Below are 21,062 nucleotides of genomic sequence, written 5' to 3'. Positions count from 1 at the left end.
CCGGCTATGTGCTCACCGTATCACGGATGCGCAAGGCCATTAATCAATCTAGTTTTTCCCCATCATTTTGTCCTCAGTACCCCATAATGAGAAAGTGGAAACAGAATGTTTGAAATCTTTGTAATTTATTGAAAAGGAAGAACTACAATCCTGCATTGACATAAGTATTTAGACCCTTTACTCAGGACTTAGTTGCAGCCCCTTTGGCAGTGATTACAGCCTCCAGTCATCTTGGGTATTATACCACAAGGTTTGCATGCCTGGATTTTGGGATGTTCTGCCATTCTTCTCTGCAGATCCTTTCATGCTCTGTCAGGTTGGATGGGGACCGTCGGTGGACAGCCATTTTCAGGTCATTTTCAGCTCCATTTAGCTTTCCCTCAATCCTGACCAGTCGCCCTGTCCCAGCCGCTGAAGAACACCCGACAGCACGATGCTGCCACCACCATGCTTTACTGTAGGGATGGCATTGGGTAGGGCCTGGTTTCCTCTAGACATGACATTTAGAATTGAGGCCAAAAAGTTCAATATTGGATTCATCAGACCAGAGAATCTTGTTTTAGAGTCCTTTAGGTGCTTTTTTTTGCAAACTCCAGGTGGGCTTTCATGTGTCTTTTCCTGAGGAGAGGCTTCTTTCTGGCCAGTTCCATAAAGCCCAGATTAATGGGGTGCTTGACCTTCTGGTAGTTTCCCCCATCTGCACACAGAATCTCTGGAGCTCAGCCAGAGTGACCATTAGGTTCTTGATCACCTCTCTTACCAAGGCCTTTTTCCTCTGATTACTTAGTTTGAAGTGGCACTTAGCTCTAAGAAGATCCCTGGTTGTTTCATACTTTTTCCATTTAAGAATTATGGAGGCCACTGTCCTCTTGGGAACTTTCAGTGAAAGAGGAAATGTTTTTGTACCCTTCTCCAGATCTTTGCCTCCACACAATCTTATCTCTGAGCTCTCCAGGCCGTTCTTTCCCACTCTTGGCTTGGTTTTTGCTCTGATACACCATTGTCAGCTGTGAGAATTTATATAGACAATGGCGTCTTTCCAAATCATGTCCAACCAACTGAATTCTTTTTCCACTTCTTTCTTAAGGCGGATTGATGGAGGAAAATTAGATAATTTTTTTTTTTTACTTCAGCACAAGGCCACAAAATAACAAAATGTGAAAAAACTGAAAGGGTCTGAAGACTTTCCGAAGCACCGTATTGTGGGGCTGCTCACATACAGTATTTTCATCATGTCACAGTCTTCATACATCTCACCCATCTGCAGATGAAAACAATGCAATCTTTTGACATCCATTCTTTTCAGATGAAGAGGTACAGGTAAGGATTTATAACCTGCAAGTACTCAACAATTGTATGTATGTGTACGTCCCTGGATATATAATTGAAAAACTGCCTGATAGGAACGTTAAAATCAAATAACAAAACTTTATTGTGTCATTTATAAAATAGGAATCAAAGACTAACACTCAAATGGCGAGTGGATCAGGCTAGAGTGTCGCCCCTCAATATGGGGGAAGAACATACGTCCTACAGCTTCTGTTTCCTAGTCCCCCAATTATTTAGTGGCGTATAGGAAGGCGTATTGTTCAACACTCTATAAATATAGTGGCACTGATAATATTAGTATTAACACCAGTGCTGCTATCGGGCATGGATCAAGGTGCCTCCTATAGTGACAGGCATACACCTTAAAATAGTAGCACTGATAATGTTGATATTGACATTGGTGCTACTAGAGGATATGGATCAAGGTGCCTCCTATAGTGTCAGGTACACATCTTATACATTGTCCACATCACCCTATCCACATACTGCCAAAACATGGCCACATGCAGAGCAGCCAAGGAGTATGTCAGTCCAATCTATGCTGCACCTCGATTTGGACTGAGCTACTACATTAGCTAAAACACACTCCCTAGATAGTAAACTCCCTGCCTATGTGCCCTCTATTAACACTGCCCCCACTCGGCTAGTTTTTTTGCGGTAGTGAACCCGCACTTCATCAGGAGCAGAGCAGTTAACGAGGTAAGTGTTTGTTACATAGACTCGCCGCACAGAGTGGCACCTTGATCAATGCCCGATAGCAGCACTGGTGTTAATACTAATATTATCAGTGCCACTATATTTATAGAGTGTTGAACAATGTGCCTTCCTATACTCCACTAAATAATTGTGGGACTGGGAAACAGAATCTATAGGACGTATGTTCTTCCCCCATATTGAGGGATGACACTCTAGCCCAGTGGTGGCGAACCTTTTAGAGACAGAGTGCCCAAACTGCAACCCAAAACCCACTTATTTATCGCAAAGTGCCAACATGGCAATTTACCCTGAATACCAATATAGTATATCTTCCATGCACTTTATCATTTAGCTATAATAGCCTGCCTAGATTCAATGTGCTAAAAACCAAACAAGTGGAATATAGTATCACAAAATATCATTTATTATAAAATATAAAAAATCTGGAGAACAACGGGATGTTATACAGTACACGGAGAAGCACAAGGCCAGCAGCATCAAAAACACCACCATGAAACTGCGCAATGTGTGGCGCAGAATGGTATGACCCAAAGATAGAGCTAAGACTCTGGGATAGCCAGATAGATATCACATATGAAAGGTCTCCCCAATACGGGTGTAGTATGCAGAGTACCACAGACCAATTATGGCAAACCCAGAGCCGTAGCTGGCAAGCACGGAAATGATGTAGGCACCACAGTCAGCCAATAAAAAATAATACAATGAATGTAAATCACTGGCTGAAATAAAAATAACAAACGTGCGCCTAAGTACAGAGGCCCCAGTGTGGATACATACGAGGGTGCCCTGCACGCAGCATGAAACCGTGCTAATAGCGGGACGTACCTGAAGACATGGTGGTGGGATGAATGACAGGCCCTGAGCGCGAGACCTTTGAGGTCATTCATCCCACCACCATGTCTTCAGGTACGTCCCGCTATTAGCACGGTTTCATGCTGCGTGCAGGGCACCCTCGTATGTATCCACACTGGGGCCTCTGTACTTAGGCGCACGTTTGTTATTTTTATTTCAGCCAGTGATTTACATTCATTGTATTATTTTTTATTGGCTGACTGTGGTGCCTACATCATTTCCGTGCTTGCCAGCTACGGCTCTGGGTTTGCCATAATTGGTCTGTGGTACTCTGCATACTACACCCGTATTGGGGAGACCTTTCATATGTGATATCTATCTGGCTATCCCAGAGTCTTAGCTCTATCTTTGGGTCATACCATTCTGCGCCACACATTGCGCAGTTTCATGGTGGTGTTTTTGATGCTGCTGGCCTTGTGCTTCTCCGTGTACTGTATAACATCCCGTTGTTCTCCAGATTTTTTATATTTTATAATACTGTAAATGATATTTTGTGATACTATATTCCACTTGTTTGGTTTTTAGTTTACTCTGGATGTGGTACAAGTGGGTACTTTAGCTGTCTTAGTTGACAGAGCTGCCTTTTTGTAGGTTAACCATAGATTCAATGTGCTGCCTGTGCCGTTCATAGTGCGCCCTGCGCTGATGAATGGCAGGAAAAGTCTAAGGCATATTGGTACACCATATGCCTTAGTGCGGGTGTCCACAGAGAGGGCTCTGAGTGCCGCCTCTGGCACCCATGCCATAGGTTCGCCACCACTGCTCTAGCCTGATCCACTCGCCATTTGAGTGTTAGGTCTCTTTCACACGGGCGAGATTTCCGCGCGGGTGCAATGCGTGAGGTGAACGCATTGCACCCGCAGTGAATCCGGACCCATTCACTTCTATGGAGCTGTGCACATGAGCAGTGATTTTCACGCATAACTTGTGCGTTGCGAGAAAATCGCTACATGTTCTACTTTGTGTGTTTTTCACGCAACGCAGGCCCCATAGAACTGAATGGGGCTGCGTGAAAATCGCAAGCATCCGCAAGCATGGTTGCTAGGAGATGATCGGGATGGGGACCCAATCATTATATTATTTTCCATTATAACATGGTCATAAGGGAAAATAATAGCATTCTTAATATAGAATGCTTAGTAAAATAGGGCTGGAGGGGTTAAAAAAAATATTAATAATTTAACTCACCTTAATCCACTTGTTCGCGCAGCCCGGCTTCTCTTCTTTCTTCTTCTTTGCTGTGCAGGAGGAAAATGACCTGTAGTGACGTCACTGCGCTCATCACATGGTCCGTCACATGACCCATCACCATGGTGATGGATCATGTGATGGACCATGTGATGAGCGCAGTGATGTCATCAAAGATCCTTTACCCAGGTCCTGAAGAAAGAAGAAAGAAGAGAAGCCGGGCTGCGCGAACAAGTGGATTAAGGTGAGTTAATTTTTTTTTTCTTTTTTTTTAACCCCTCCAGCCCTAATTAACTAAGCATTCTGTATTAAGAATGCTATTATTTTCCCTTATAACCATATTATAAGGGAAAATAATTACATCTACACAACCTTGAACCCAAACCTGAACTTCAGTGAAGAAGTTCGGGTCTGGGTACCACATTCAGTTTTTTATCACGCGTGTGCAAAACGCATTGCACCCGCTCGATAAAAACTGAACAACGGAACGCAATCGCAGTCAAAACTGACTGCAATTGCGTACCTACTCGCACAGGTTTGCCGCAACGCATCCGGGACGCATCCGGAGCCAAAACGTGACGCCCAGTCTTTGATACCTATTTTAGAAATGACACAATAAAATGTAGTTATTTTATTTTAACGTTCCTATCAGGCAGTTTTCATTAATAACCTGTAAGCCCTACATCTTTTCCGCTGTAGAGTCAGTAAAAGTCAGTATTAACAGCTAAACAGTGCACATGTCTTTAAGTAGGGTGGAGATCTTTAATAGCAGGAAACTTGGAGGTGAAATGCCTTGAGTCATAGTTTTTTTTTCACTTTACCTCATTATGCTTGTTTACATACTGTAAAACAGGGAACATGCTCGACAATTAATGTACAGCCTACATTAATATGAATGATCGTCTTTTATGTACAAGGGGCATAAAATCAAACGACTCATCGCATAACACATTCCAAAAGCAGCTCCCTACCTGCCACGCTCATGACAGGGCTCATCCAGCGTTAGCCTAAAGATTTGATGGGAAAGAAAGACCCGCTGAAAGAAGAAACTCTGGGTGACATTTATGACTTGACGTTCACCTTGCAGGAGGCTATGCAAACACTTGTAAGAAGTTTTACATTAAAGTGTATATACGGTAAATCCAAAAACAAGAAAAATGTACATTTTCTCATGAATATTCCTGTTCTCCTAGTCTGCCTAGTATTTCACGTGTTGGTGCAGAAGCATAGGCCCATTATGTCACTATGAGGTTCGGCTTTGGACCCAACCAGGGGGTGAACTTTTAGGCTAGGCAGAGGTCAGCAACCTTTGACACTCCAGCTGCTGTGAAACTACAACTCCCAGCATGCATACTTTCTTGGCTGTTCTTGTAACTCCCATACAAGTGAAAGCAGGATTCTGGGAGTTGTCGTTTCTGAACAGCTGGAGTGCCGGAAGTTGCTGATCCCTGCCATAGACTATCATCACAAGAAATGTCGCGCAACATTGGGGCAACATTTTTTATGATAGTCAATGGTGTCGCACTGCGACATGCTGCAACTGCAACACGACAGTCGCAAAAAAATCGATCCAAGTTGAATTTCTGTGCGACTGTTGTGTCGCAGTTTCAGCATGTCGCAGTGCAACACCATAGACCATGATTACAATAAATGTTGCGCGACATGTCGCAATGTGGTTGTACACCTTTTGTGTCGTCGTGTAGCCCTAGCCTAAAAGTTCACTCTCTGATATGGTCCGAAACCGAACCTAATAGTGACACAATGAGCCCATGCTCCTTCACCAACACTATCATTACAAAAAGTGTTGCGCCACATTGATGCAACATACTGTATGTCGCCATGTAGTTGTACCCTTTTTGTCGTGTGTCACATGTCGCCGTGTAGCATTAGGGCTTATTCAGACAAGTGATTTAAAACTCGTCCATGTTCCAGCCACTAAAAACAGATGACTAAATAGACCTTTTTCATACAACACTTTTTTTAAAAGTGTTTTTGGGGTGATCTTTGTGTTTTATTCTATTCGTAAGACGTATTTTTTTATATACAGATACCAATATACTTAGACCATGTGTGTTTTGAAAAAAAACAGCACTGAGACAAAAAATGTTAACAAAAAGGCATTCATTTATTTTGTATGTAAAATTTGGCTGAAGCAAGAAAAACGACATTTAAAAAAATCATCATAAAGCATTAAAAATACTTGGTGTGCAACCACCGTAATGCCAGTTTCACACTAGCGTGTTTAGTCCGGAAAACATGCACAGTGTGATGGCTGCATTTCCTGGACCAAAAACTCCTCCTCTAACCTGAACTCACAGCATCATTCATGCACACAACCCTTGCCTGTTTTGCAGTGTGCAAATTGCGGATCCGAAAAACACGGATACTGGCTGTATGCATTCCGCATTTTGCAGAACGGAACGTCCGGCCCATAATAGAATTGTCCTATCCTTGTCCGTAATGCAGACAAGAATAGGACATGTTTTATATTTTTACGGATGCAATGAAATGGAAAAACGGATGTGGACAGCACACCAAGTGCTGTCCACATCTTTTGTGGCCCCAATGAATTGAATGGGTCCGCATCTGACCCACAAAAAAATGCAGCTCAGATAAAAAAATATGTTTGTGTGCATGAGCCCAGAGGCTGTAAGTTCCTGCCCTACCGTGAGTCTACTGTACTGTACTCACATAATGCAGGGCAGTAGACCCATGGTCGGGCAGGAACTCACAGCATCATAAGTCATTATTATGAGCACTGCTGTATTTTTCGCAATTCGCAGCAACTGTGCAAGTTGTACTGCGACCTCATTCATTCCTATGGCAATGCCGCCACACTGTAATACTCGGGCACAACACAGACAAGCAATACATGTTGAGGCCAAAATCGCCATGTAGATGTACCAGTTAAATTCCCACTAATCAAAAGATGGCATATATTACCAATATAATGTGAAAACCTCTGTAAATATTGTATAATACTGTATATTGTTTAACTCCAGGGTAATTATTGTAGTTTATAAATAAGATGGCTAGAGGCATACATGTCAACAGCTGTCTCCTCCCAGGACCAGACATCTATGACACCTCTATCAGACACAGTAGGGTCCAATTCATTGAAATCCAACTAGTCACAATAGAAACGACCCTGCAAGGTGCGAATTGTGGCCTGCAACTTCAATGTATCCCCACGGGAAAAAACTCAGACATAGTACACATTTTGCATTGTGTTGCAGCAGGAAATGTAGACAGAATTGTATATATTGTTACACTGTAGTAAAATGACAAATGTGAATTAAGTGAAGTGAGAGTTCCATACTCACTGGGGGTCATTTACAAAGACCGGCTTTTTCCACCTGGCAGAGGATGCGCCTAATTTGCGATGAGACATGTGCCTCGCCATAAATTAGGCACACCTTCAGCAGTCCGTGCGCCTGGTGGAAAAGCTAGACAAGCCTCTGGCTGGAGAAGTTTATCACCAACATTTATGCCTATTTCCAGGTGTAAATGTAGTTAAATTTGTTGGAATGTAGATAAATCCGGCCGGCACTACGATCCTCGTGCGTGCTGCAGCGGGAATGAGGAATCTCCAGTGACGAAATCCCGACACGCGATGAATGTTTCCAATCCTTATGCTTTTTTTTATTTCAAAAAGTATACATCAGTAGGACGCGTTTTGGCCCTGAAGGCTGGACGGGCCGAAACGCGTCCTACTGATGTATACTTTTTGAAATAAAATAAGCATAAGAATTGTAAACATTCAGCGCGTGCCGGGATTTCATTAGATTGTGGTAAATTAGTTGGGGCTGAAGTCCTGGCCCCTGCCACTCCCTTGACACTCTTATGTGTTAAATGCAGCGCAAAAACGCCTGTGCAGGCCAAAATATTACTCAAAAAAAATGTTTGTAAATGACCCCCACTGTATACAGGACAGGGCCTGGCAGTGCTCTATTTGCATCTTGCAAATGCAAGGAGTCTGAAGTGCGTGTCCTGCAAGTTATTAGGATGCTGCCATGACTATGGAAGGGGATTGCAATAATAACATTATATTGTGGAATTGCTATAACTAAAATCTCCAAAGGTGGAGCTTCCCTCCAATTTTTTCCCTCTGTGTTTTAGTCCTATGTCTATCATGGTTTGCATTTGTTGCACTGTGCTGATGAATGAAGCCATTAGGAATCATAATGCAATCAGACCATGACTGCTGCTGTAGAGGAGGCTCTGGCAGCTCCATCATCCAGAGGGGTGGAGGAGGGTCACACACATGAAGAGCTGGGGGCGGGGAGCAGGCTTCTTCACAGTGCAGGGAGCTCAGATCAGGAGCAGTCCTGGCAGACAAGGACAGCTGAGCATACCCTGCCCCTGCAGCACATGGCACATCAACCAGCACATTGCCTGCAGAACCAGCACATGGCACTGTAACCAGCCTGCCTGTGTACCCAGCTCTCTGCTCCTACCATCCAGCTCCCTGGTTGTATCAGCAGCAGCACATGGCACCATAAGCAGCCCCAGTGTGTGAGCTTCCTGTCCAGGGTTGTGTTTCTCAGCAGCTTCCAGCTAGAATGTCATATTCCTAGAGAGCTCCAGCCTGCTGCTATCTGTGCACCCTTCTCTCCAAACATGATGTCTCATGGAGTGGTGGATGTGTGTGTCCAGGATGTGCAGAAGAGGAGGAACCCCTCCAAACATTATGTGAGTAGTGGGGTTCTCCCATGATTTGGAATCTGAATGTTGACAGTTCATTGTATTTACAAACAATCATCCAATGTATACAGGAATGTATCATCATGTATTATTATTCAGACTATGTATGGAATGATGTAACACATGCTGGATGTAAACACACAGCTCAGTGGAGTATTGCATGTTCTGTGTATTGTAGGTTGCATTGGTTTTGTGTTCCTGTTCTATTGTATTGTATTATATTATATTATATGATATTGTATAGCCTGGTTCTTGAATTTTCCAGATATACGTTGTCCTGTTGGATTTTGTGGTCTGTGAAGTTACAGTATATCCAGTAGCACTCACTGTAAGCATGCAGTAAGGCTACCTGCACATGTTGCGGATTTGTATGCAGAAAATCCGCACAAAAACACAGAAATCCGCAGTATTTATTGTATTTTTTGTGTGCATGGTTTTGTTGCGGATTTTATGTTTAGTTTATCAACCTCATTGAAGTCTATGGGAACTACCACTCTACGGAATACCCAGAATTGCACAGACAATTGATACGCTTCAGATTTTAACGTCTGCAGAGCAATATCCGCACGTAAAAGATACAAAATGTACATGAGATTTGACAGATGTCATTCACTTTTCTTTGATAAGCTGTGGTTTTTCCTCACATAATTCGCAACGTCTGCAGGTATCCTAATGGCCGTATAGTCTGCAGTAATATAATTGGATGTTATCAGCTATAAGTTAGTGAAATGTGTCAGATACTTGACTTGCTTGTAATCCTGGGGTGTAAATGGAAATCTGAAGAGTCCTGAATGATAACTTTAGATTGACAATTTGTTTTTCTTCTATGGGACCGTTTTCAGTGAGCAGCAAAGCTACGATTTTTTTTTTTAAATGTCCACCATATTGGGACAGAGCTAATAATTCCTTGAGCTCATTAATTACAAACTGAGAGCAGATATTGGAGACCTCAGTTTATGGTGGGACCATGTTACTGTAAAGACAAAATGTGTATGGGAACTAAAACAGCTGCATCCTCCTATGTGGTCTGGAGGATCAGCTGTCACCATCCATGTTTGTTATACTTACATTCGGGTTGTGTTGCCCCTACTTTCTATCGTGGATTTCCCCTATAAAGGGGGCTTCCAGGAATTGATGATCTAACCATTAACATCCGATTGGTGAGGGTCTGACACCGCGCACCCCCACTGATCAGCTGTTCCCCACAGCCTTCGGAGCTAGCTCTGTGAATGGAACAGGAAGCACAGCTCCGTTCAAAGTGTAGTGGCCATGCCGGGTTACTGCAGCTAAACTCGCATTGAAGTGAATGGGAGCTGAGCTGCAGTAACCCGACATGGCCACTACACTTTGAACGGAGCTGTGCTTCCTGTTCCATTCACAGAGCTAGCTCCGAAGGCTGCGGGAACAGCTGATCGGTGGTCAGACCCTCACCAATCGCATGTTAATGGCCTATCCTGAGGATAGATCATCAATGCCTGGAAAACCCCTTCAATTGTGTTTAGCATCACTGAGCAAGTAAAGGACTTACTAGGGTTCATTTATTCATTGATTTGCCACTATTTTGGTTCTAAAAATAGTCGCAAGTCTTTTTTTTGACAGGCCGTATGACAATATTTAGCCACACAGGCGGTCTTACACTGTGTTCGGCAGTTGTGCAGGATGGGGCGTGTCGGAGCCGTGCCAGGGCTGGAGCAAATGTACTAAAATTAATGCCAGGTTTAAATCTGGCTAAAAACTATTCCACTTGAGTTGTTTTTCTCTCCAGGTGCATGGACTGCCTTAGTCGCCTAATTTATGATGGCGAATCGTACGGCAGAGTAGGGGGGAATCTAATAACGCCGTAAAAAGCCGGTCTTAGGTGACTCACCACTGGTGGAGAACTGGAGCTGAAAGCTGCCCATTGGTTACTTCCAATGTGATCCTGTTTGTAACCAGCATACTGAATATCCGGCATGGTGGCAACTTATGGCTGGAGGTTACCAATGAAAAGAGTTTAATCTCCTGCCACATATACTTTCCTGATGCCAAATCATTGTTATCTCTATGAATGGGATTTATTGTACAGGCGCTGGTATATGTATTCTAGTCACATCCTGGCATGCAACCGTGCACCAAATGTCCCATTTCCTAAATCACAAATATAATGTAGAGAGGAAGACAGGCATGGCTGTTTAAGGCTGGATGCATATTGTTGGCTGCGACTACAAAGCAGAATAACTGAGCTCCGTCCAACACTGCCTTATTATGTCCCGATAATGAAAGACTGCACAAAGAAGCCTGTAAGATGGACAAATGTACAGCCAGGCTGTATAAGGGATGGATCATTTTCATAGCAATGGCTTATATCAGGGGTCTGCAATCTTTGGCTCTCCAGCTGTTGTGAAACTACAACTCCCAGCATAATCGATTCCCTTCTATGGTATTTCTAAGAACAAACGAGCGAGTGTGCATGCTGGGCGTTTGCAGCTGGAGTGTCAAAGTTTGCTGACCTCATTGCTCATATCTATGGTAATCCCTATTTGGTTAAATATGTCTATGGGTGGGGTTTTGTGTGTTTGAGACACAATGGCCTACATTTACGAATGACCGGGTTAGCCCCTGTGATAAATCTGGTACCGGTCTAAGGGCTCCTGCACACGATTGTGTGTGCCCCGTGCCCATATTGCGGACCGCGGGTCTGCAATATACGGGCACCGGCTCTGTGCACTCCGTATCACAGATATGGACCCATTGACTTGAATGGGTCCGCAAACTGCAAGATACGAAACGCGGAGTGGTGGCACAGATCGGAAGCTCTACGTAACGCTTCAGTGGGATTTCAGTCTGTGCCTCTGCACTGCAAAACTACTATATTTTTGTGGTGTGGAATGTATTTTGTAGATCGCGACCCCCATACTGTGGAGGAGATCGCTGCATGTATGCATGTAATAGCAACGGTCTCGATCAATGACAAGCAGGCGTTTGTCGGGAAGGAATGCTTCCTTCCCGACATTCGCCTGCAAAATTGGCCCATGTAAATGGGCCTTTCGTGTTCGGTCAATGATTTTGAGCCAAAACCAGGTGCTGCTCTAAACACAGAACAGGTGCAGATCTTTCCTTTTATAACTTATCTCTGTGTAGACTTCGCTCCTGGTTTAGGCTCACAATCACTGATGGAAATCACTGACCGAAACACTGACATGTGAATGAGGCATACAAGTTGCTGGCTATCACCCGATGAACGAGCAAACCCTCATTTATCTGGTGCCCTTCAGCTGGCAGCGAAAATGACCATACTTTGCTGCAATTTGCTGCCCATGAGTAGTGTTGAGCGAACCTGTTTTTTAAGTTCTGCGTCCAAAGTTCGGGTTCGGGTTATCGAAGAATCCCGTTATGGATTCCAAATTCTGTTATGGTCCGTAGTAGCGGAATCCATAACCGGATTCTTCGATAATCCGAACTTTGGACGCAGAACTTAAAAAGCAGGTTCGCACAACACTACCCATGAGCAGTGATTTTCTATACAGCGGAGCTTTTTACTATATGTAAATGCAGTCCTCATCTCCGCTGACGATCGGGCAATTATCCTAAACATCTGGTTTGTTCCCGATAGTTCCTTGACACATTGGTCCATGTAAAAGGACCATCTATAGGATTAATATACCTCTGTCCCACTATGTGTTATAACCATCCGAAATGGGACTTATCATGATTCACTAGAGGAACAGTTACATGACTAATTGAACTGCTCCTACATCTGTATGGGTTATAATGGCGAATGTTCCCTGGCTTTGATCTGACATAGTCATACAGGGTATGTGTACAATTCCTAAGCTGCTTCTCACCGGTGAGATCAGTCCACGATGACCATTTCCCTGTGACTGTACATTACAGATGTAATTAGCTGTCTTACAGCGCATACTTACCTTTTTCTGATTCTTTGTTTGCATATACCCTTTAAGCTTTTTTTTGATCTGCCTACAAACATTTAAGGTCATTGCAGGCTATACTGCGGAGTCGGTGGGAGAACGTGTGATGTTTGTATGAGCTGGCAGGTTTCTATTCCTTGCAGTCCGTGGGTTTTCTCTATGAAAACTAGAGCAGAAGAAGTGGGGGCAACCTCTCAGATTCCAGCTCCTTTCTGTCCAGTGCAGGTTAGAACATGAACTAAATATGTAGCTGCTGGATTGATTCCCAGTAAGGCCATGTGAATGAAGCCTATTTCTGATCAGCGTGATACATCTACATATCGGGGCATGTCACTCTATGGATTATCTGCCATGTCCTGCTGGTTGTGTAGCAGATCCCTCAAGAATTATCCCTATCGTCATTCATTGGGGCTAATTCTCCACTAATTTCCCTCTGCAGAAATAAGAGACTTGCAACTTTTTTCTTTTTCCTATGGTGGCACCAAACATCCAGGATTTTTTTTATTTCTGTTGTATGTGAATGGGGTCGTGGAAATGGGATGTAGGTTGTCCTCAGATGTGAGACAGATACAGTACAGACCAAAAGTTTGGACACACCTTCTCATTCAAAGAGTTTTCTTTATTTTCATGACTATGAAAATTGTAGATTCACACTGAAGGCATCAAAACTATGAATTAACACATGTGGAATTATATACATAAGCAAGTGTGAAACAACTGAAAATATGTCATATTCTAGGTTCTTCAAAGTAGCCACCTTTTGCTTTGATTACTGCTTTGCACACTCTTGGCATTCTCTTGATGAGCTTCAAGAGGTAGTCCCCTGAAATGGTTTTCACTTCACAGGTGTGCCCTGTCAGGTTTAATAAGTGGGATTTCTTGCCTTATAAATGGGGTTGGGACCATCAGTTGCGTTGAGGAGAAGTCAGGTGGATACACAGCTGATAGTCCTACTGAATAGACTGTTAGAATTTGTATTATGGCAAGAAAAAAGCAGCTAAGTAAAGAAAAATGAGTGGCCATCATTACTTTAAGAAATGAAGGTCAGTCAGTCAGCTGAAAAATTGGGAAAACTTTGAAAGTAAGGGCTATTTGACCATGAAGGAGAGTGATGGGGTGCTGCGCCAGATGACCTGGCCTCCATAGTCACCGGACCTGAACCTAATCGAGATGGTTTGGGATGAGCTGGACCGCAGAGTGAAGGCAAAAGGGCCAACAAGTGCTAAGCATCTCTGGGAACTCCTTCAAGACTGTTGGAAGACCATTTCAGGGGACTACCTCTTGAAGCTCATCAAGAGAATGCCAAGAGTGTGCAAAGCAGTAATCAAAGCAAAAGGTGGCTACTTTGAAGAACCTAGAATATGACATATTTTCAGTTGTTTCACACTTGTTTGTTATGTATATAAATCCACATGTGTTAATTCATAGTTTTGATGCCTTCATAGTCATGAAAATAAAGAAAACTCTTTGAATGAGAAGGTGTGTCCAAACTTTTGGCCTGTACTGTATATGCTGGATAATAATTCTTGAATACCAAATAATATAATATTTGGTATTAATATAAATTATTATAAGTGTAGCAGCTGGGACCGCCAACTTGGTTCCCCTAAGCCAAACTTATAACCTAATTGTTTTGAACCCTAAATTAGGGCTCATGTGGATCGGATGCGGACCCATTCACTTCAATAGGTACTTCATCCGTATGTCTGTTCCATGGCACCCGCAAAAAATATAGAACGCATCCTATTCTTGTCCGTATTACGGACAAAGATAGGACTGTTCTATTATGGGCCGTATGTTCTGTTCCGCACAATGCAGAACACACACGGCCGGTATCTGTGTTTTGTGGATCTGCAATTTGTTGACCAAAAAAATGGATACGTTCTTGTGCATGAGCCCTTATGGGTGTCGTTTCAGCCTATGAGAGGATTGGCACTAAATAGATAATCAGATCTCAGAAAAGCACAAAATAGACCTGATATGGATTGTGATTTTATCATGTGAACAGAGCTCTAGTCCTCATGTACACAGCGGAGCCTTTTGCGCTGAGCCTGTAGGGTTCCTCACGGAGCCCTGTGGTCCATACTGCATTTAGGATCATAGGGTGCCACCCTTGCAGCACTGCATTGCAAAAACATTCTCTTTTTCGTGTTTCATGGATGATATATGATTTGATAGGATGTTTCCTGAGGCTTGTTTCAAATGATTTGTTTACCTTTTCTATGTTTTAGAAATTACTGTGATATAAAAATGAGACTTTTATTATAAAAATATCCATATAGCACATTTCTGCCTAAAAATTTAAATCTTGGACTAGCCACGGTCTGCAGAAAATAATTGTACCCTGCTATGATTGCTCTAAAATGGCCCAGTGATGGAGCGGGGGAGGGCATGTATTGGTAATGTTGTTTGTATGAACTGAATCATTGTTTAACCTGCTGTAGTCATTGCTTTGTGTGTGTCACGTGTGTGTGAAGTGTATACAACAGGAAATGGGGCATCAATGGGATAAATAAATCCCCACGTTTATGACAAAGCTGTGAGCGTGGGGCCTTTACAGCGGCCAGGGGTCTGCTCTTCTGTAATACGGAGCTGTAGGATCTGGAGATTTGAAGTAGGGCCTAATTAGGAATCCATACATCATGACTCCGTAATCGTGTTAAGCCTCATTCACACGTCAGTGTTCCACGGACGTGTGCTGTACATGTTCTCCACGGACAGAGTATGTACCCATTCATATTAACGTGTGCATTCACACATCAGTGTTTTAGCAATGATGCATGCTCTATTTTGTCTGTGTTCACGGATCCATCACGCCCATTATAGTCTATGGGTCTGTGAAAACCACGGATGCAATGCTGATCTGTATTTCACGGATCATTAGGAAGAGATACTTTGAAAATTATTTTTCAGCTGTTCAGTGTCAGTGAAACACGGATGACACACGGACAGCAAAAAATGGACACACGGACCACACACGGATCCTTCATGGACGAATCACTGACCACCTTTTACGGATTTAAACATGTACGCGTGAAAGAGGTTTAAATGCAGTAGCCCCAAGTCACATTATGTGACCATCTCTTTTTTTTTTTTTTTTTTTTAGACAGGCCATAACCCCTGAAATGCTGCACCATACGCCCGGGCCCTTCTCACACAATAGACTTACCTTGCTTCCCAGCACCCGCGTCGCTCCTGGTTCCCGCACGGCCGTTGCTGCTTCTCCCCGTGTGCGGATGAAAACATCCGGTGTTGGGGGAAGCCAATGGCAGGCGGTTCTACATAAAAAACTGTGGCCGGACATAACTGAAATATGTGCACCCAGCCTATATTATTAGGCTATTATTCCAATTATACAGACACTCAGCTATATACCGTAATCCTATCCCGGCCTCATCAGTATGGCACAGTAGTGGTTTGATCCTAACAGATTTGTACTTTACTAATGTCTATTTCTAGCATCTGAGTTGAGGCAGTGGGATCAAAGGTCCAACGTCTCTGATCTATTTCCCTTTCTAGCTGGTGAAATGCACATAAAGCATTGAGCAAACAGAATCAGTACAAACATTACATGTTTGCAGTATCTTCTCCTAGAATTTTTAGGTTAAAGGAGCACCATAAAGTGTAAAGTTGAATATGAGCTTAGAAAAGTTGATACCCATAAAAGTAAAAGAATGAATGCATTGAATCTAGGGCAGACACGCCAATAGTATTATGGGGCACAAGAGATGGAGGAACCAGTCATATCTGCTATCATGACATGTAAATGGGAAACTTATCAGAGACCACTGATTGTCTGTTCATGGGGACTACAGGAATATTTACATTTTAGTATTGAATAATGTTTCTGTGGTGCTGCATGTGTTGATCACGTTCTTCTCTACCAGGAAGTCCAAAGGTTTGCTGAAAGGCATCTGCCAGGGTTCAAGTGTAGGCCTCAAGCACACAACCATATTGCAGCTTTGTGCAGTGTCATAATATTAGGTGTCCAGAGGTAGCAGTTGCACCTGGGCCCTCATGGCCGAGTGGGCCCAAAATCCCCTCTACCAAATAAGAAGACACCAGTATTATAAGTGCAGTACGCCAGTCCTGCAGGGTGAGCGAATGTGAGGTCACGGGGGTCAGTTAGCAGTCCGAGGGTTACTCTTGGTACTCACAATTTATAGAAGACCCTGGGCAGGCGTACAGCAGTGATGGAGAGGCTGGCACATGGATCCTCTGGGGAACTCTCTGTATATAGCGCCCAGGCCGGGTGGTAGGTGAGGTGCCCTGGGTGTTGGAAGTTTAGTGTGCCGGTGGCAAGATCCCTTATAGTTCGTGACGCCAGTGCCGGTAACGGTGGCACACCGATTTGTTGTAGGAATAATTGAGGTACAAACAGTTGTAGTGAACCAGAACTCCTTTTTACTGAACAGTTCAACTATTTACAGGATTCAGATAAAGTTCCATATGCAGGATTATGGTATCAGGCAGGCTTGACATAAATGGCAGGTAGAATCCTAGCAAGATAACTCAGAGTGAATAAACTCGCAGATCAGGCTGTACTTTCTGCAGAATCCTGTCTGACTTTCTCCAAGGCCCGGATGCCTAATAGCTGGCTTTATCCTTGGGAGGGAACCTTCCTCTGGTGCAAATAACCTTCTGCCTTTCAGCTTTCTACTTTGCTGGTTAAAATGAGCACTGCTCTGTTCTTTGTAAGATGCAGGATAACTTCAGGAGGGAACCTCTTCTCCTGGAGGCAAGCTAGGAGCCTGGGCTATCTAGCTGCATGTTAGAAGCTGCGCTTCAGCTAACACCTGGCTAAAGTCAATACTGGCTTCTGACCACACTCCTCTCTTCTCCTGAACTGGACCTGACTATATATACTAGGGGGTTCCCTAGCTCCCTCTACAGCTTTGGAGGAGAAACGACACCCCAGCAGGCCTGGTACACAGGAAATAAACATGAAAGTATACATTACAATGCAATATAAAATGCCATGACCATATTCCACAGGAGGTGGAGAATAACGTGACCCAATTGACCCTTGAGTATTGCCCACCCTTACGTAGTGGGACACTACATAAGCAGGAGTAAGTAGGTGGGGGTTCTGTTTCAGATTTGACATTGGGTCTCTGTAACTTCAAGTTACCCTTCCGACTTTGTACAACTTCTAAATTGTATGGGCTTGTAGTTCATGGTGCCTTCCTCTACTTTTGGATTTCCTTGATTTCATACACAGACACATGGAGTTTTGTTCTGTTTAATTCTGAAAAAAAAAAGAACACCTGGAAAAACTAATGCGAGTGAGCTGAGATGCACAAAGTATAAACTGCTAGGGTTGCTTAGTCATTTATAACACAACCAAGGTGCTGCACCCTTGATTTTGGGTTCTGCAGCAGGGTATATGTTGAGGCAGGGTCACATTAATGCTGACTGACATCTCCCCTTGCTTTGATACAGGATGCCACTGGCATGGTGATGGTCATACAGATGCTGGATATCCTTCTGTAGTATGTCTTTCTAAGCCCTTTCAACTGGTGATGGAGCTGGCCAGGGGAGCTGTTGGCTACCCTGAAGGTCTATTAAAGGCAGGTGTTATCTTGTTGGAATACCACATCTCCTAACAGAGTCAAAAAAGGCTGTAGGACAGGTTCCACAATGTCCTGGACATATCGAAGGCTGACAATGTTCCCTCTAGGAATACCAGGCGGTTACAGCCATGGTACTTAATGGCGCCCCACACCATGATACCTGGTGTTGGTCTTGTGGGTCTCCACACTATGTATGGTGGCAGTAGGTGCTCTCCAGTCTTCCTGTAAACTCTGATGTGGCCATCATTAGTACCAACTTAGGCAAAACCTCCTTTCATTACTGAACGCTATTGTCTACCATGAAAAGGATGGCACAGCAGCATGGGATAAGATAGGCTGGCTCCCTGCCGTTTGCTCCCAAATATTGGAATTCTGACAACCCCATTACTTAGGCCTAGTTCACACTTCAGTGATTTGATCAGTGATTTCCACTGTGAGCCAAAACCAGGTACAGGTAAAAAAAAACACAGAACAAGTGCAAAGCTTTGCATCATAACTTACCTCTCTGTAGCTTCCACTTCAGGTTTTGGCTCACAATCATTGATGGAAATCACTCATCAGATCCCTGACGTGTGAACTAGGCTTTAATGTGGTACACTGCATATGTTTGCATACAAGTGAAATAAAATAGAGGAAGGGATGTTCTATCAGACATCTATGAAGAATGTGTGACAAGGGTGACAACAGCTGCGTCAGAGCTCACCAGCAGTTCAGCGCAGCTGCTTCTAACACGTTTCGGCTGGGGCTATACCCAGACTTTGTATCGTTCACTACAAAAACACAAAACCTCATAAACTGCTGCCCATAGGAATTAGTTAAGTAACTTCAAAATCTTCTCAAAATCACTCCAGTCACTGGTGGTTTTCTTTTTGCCTTTTTGTTTTTTTAAGTACTACATACTGGGATTTCTGAGTGATTTTTTAAAAAAAGTTTTTTTTAGGGTTTTGATTACTGTATAGACAAAAAGTCTGACTCTAACCAGAAACTCTACTGTGCATTGATGGCTTTGGCTGTTGATTTATTTTGCAACAGCCACAAGAAAGAATATATTAAGTATATACTTAAAGGGAACCTGTCATCCACTTTATGCTTCCCGTACTAACGGCAGAATAAAGTAGAGACAGGTGAGTTGATTTCAGCGGTCCGTCATTTATAAGTTAAAAGTAAGTGGTTGCAGAGAACCAACATCACAATCATTGCAGACTGGGCCTGGAAAAGAGTCACGGCCACCTGAGAAGAGTCCTGGTCATTCATGAATTCCTGCTCTCCTGCCCACCTGCTGATGACTGACAGTCTTCTACCTAGTTTTCTCCCTTTCTCTCTAGGAGAGAACTGCCAACCATCAGCAGATGGGTGAGAGAGCAGGAGATTAGGAATAACCATGACTGTTCTCAAGTAGATTTGACTCTTTTCAAGGCCTGGGCTGCAATGATTATGATGCTGGTTCTCGGCAACCACTTACTTTTAGCTCATGAGGGACACACCGCTGACATCAGCATTTCTGTCACTAATTTATGCTGCTCTCTGTCAGGTCAGCATAAAGTTGATGACAGGTTCCCTTTAACCGGGTTTAGACGCTCTGATGAACAGCCGATTGTCAGGAAGAAAGCGTTCCTTCCCGACAGTCGGCTGCTCGTTCAGTGAAGGAGTCTGCTAAATTTACATGCAGCAATCTCTTTCACTGCAAGAGGACGAGGGATCACCATTGCAATCGCTCGTCCCCCTACAGAATCATTGTTTCTGGGCAGCAGACTGCTATTTAGACCACACAATCTGCTGCCCAGGAATGATGATTGGTGGTTTCTGCTTGAACAACAGGATCACCCAATGAACGAGCGTCTTCACTCGTTCATCGGGTGATTTAGCGGCACATTTAGATAGGCAGATTGTTAGGAACGAACGTTCGTTTCCGATAATCTGTATCGGGCAGTGTAAATCCACCTTTAAAGGGAGTCTGTCAGCAGTTTTATCTGAGGGCAGCATAAACTGCTGACAGATACCCTGAGAACTTTCTTGAACTGACCCCGTTGTTTTGGTAAAATAAGTATTCAGCAACTCCAGCAAAAGCTGAATTGTGGGGTCCGCTCAGTACAGAGCCAAAGCTTGGGAGTCCTCATATTCATGAGCTTCTGGCTCTTCTCACCCCCTAGCTGCTGACTGGTATAGGAAGAGAGCTTTTAATCAGAGCTAGGAGTTCATGAGTATGAGTACTCTCAGTACTCGGCTCCCGCTGGAGCTGCTCAATACTGATTCTAGCAAAACTACTGGGTCAGTTCAAGTCAGTGACCCAACATTTTGCTGAGGGTATCGGTCACCAGTTTATTCCCTCAGGTGGTAAAACATCACAGTCTATGCACATAGTATGTTCCCCCTGCCATGCACATACATAGAGGTTTAAGCTGCTGATTTAGACCATTTTTGGTCGACAGTTAGCATCTTTTCCTGACCGATGCCATCTGAAGGCAGATATCTGTATGAAAGGTTATCTTCCCTATTGGATCATTTTAGTGTTTTTCAGCGCCAGGCCCACAGATAACGGCAGAGATCATTCACAATTTTGTCATCTTAACTTATTGCAATGTCACCCAGAATAACAACCTCTAAAGATCAACCTAAAAAGGGTAATCCCATGATTAATGTGAAAATAAAAAATGAGAATCAGATATCATATAGTACTTTACAATCTCTTTCTAACAAAGCTAGAACCAGCCCTGGACCTCAGATGGATCCAGAGATCTCCCCCAGTCATTGCTCCAATTGTTCTGCTAGATTTATATCAAGCTGGCAGTCC

The 21,062-nt window shown here is 43.5% G+C and overlaps 1 protein-coding gene across 1 annotated transcript in view; it reads left to right on the top strand.

Moving 5' to 3' along the window:
- Window positions 1-8,407: 8,407 nt before the first annotated feature.
- SH3PXD2A (SH3 and PX domains 2A) overlaps window positions 8,408-21,062 on the top strand; it is a 354,245-nt gene continuing 341,590 nt past the window's right edge. The window contains exon 1 of the mRNA XM_040438015.1: window positions 8,408-8,778. Coding sequence (XP_040293949.1) covers window positions 8,707-8,778 — 72 coding nt within the window. The 5' untranslated portion in view covers window positions 8,408-8,706. The remainder of the gene's footprint in view (window positions 8,779-21,062) is intronic.

This window comes from Bufo bufo, chromosome 6, assembly GCF_905171765.1.
Source record: "Bufo bufo chromosome 6, aBufBuf1.1, whole genome shotgun sequence".
NCBI classification, from domain to species: domain Eukaryota; kingdom Metazoa; phylum Chordata; class Amphibia; order Anura; family Bufonidae; genus Bufo; species Bufo bufo.
Note: the sequence above shows the minus strand (reverse complement) of the source record. Positions and strands in the feature narration are given on the sequence as shown.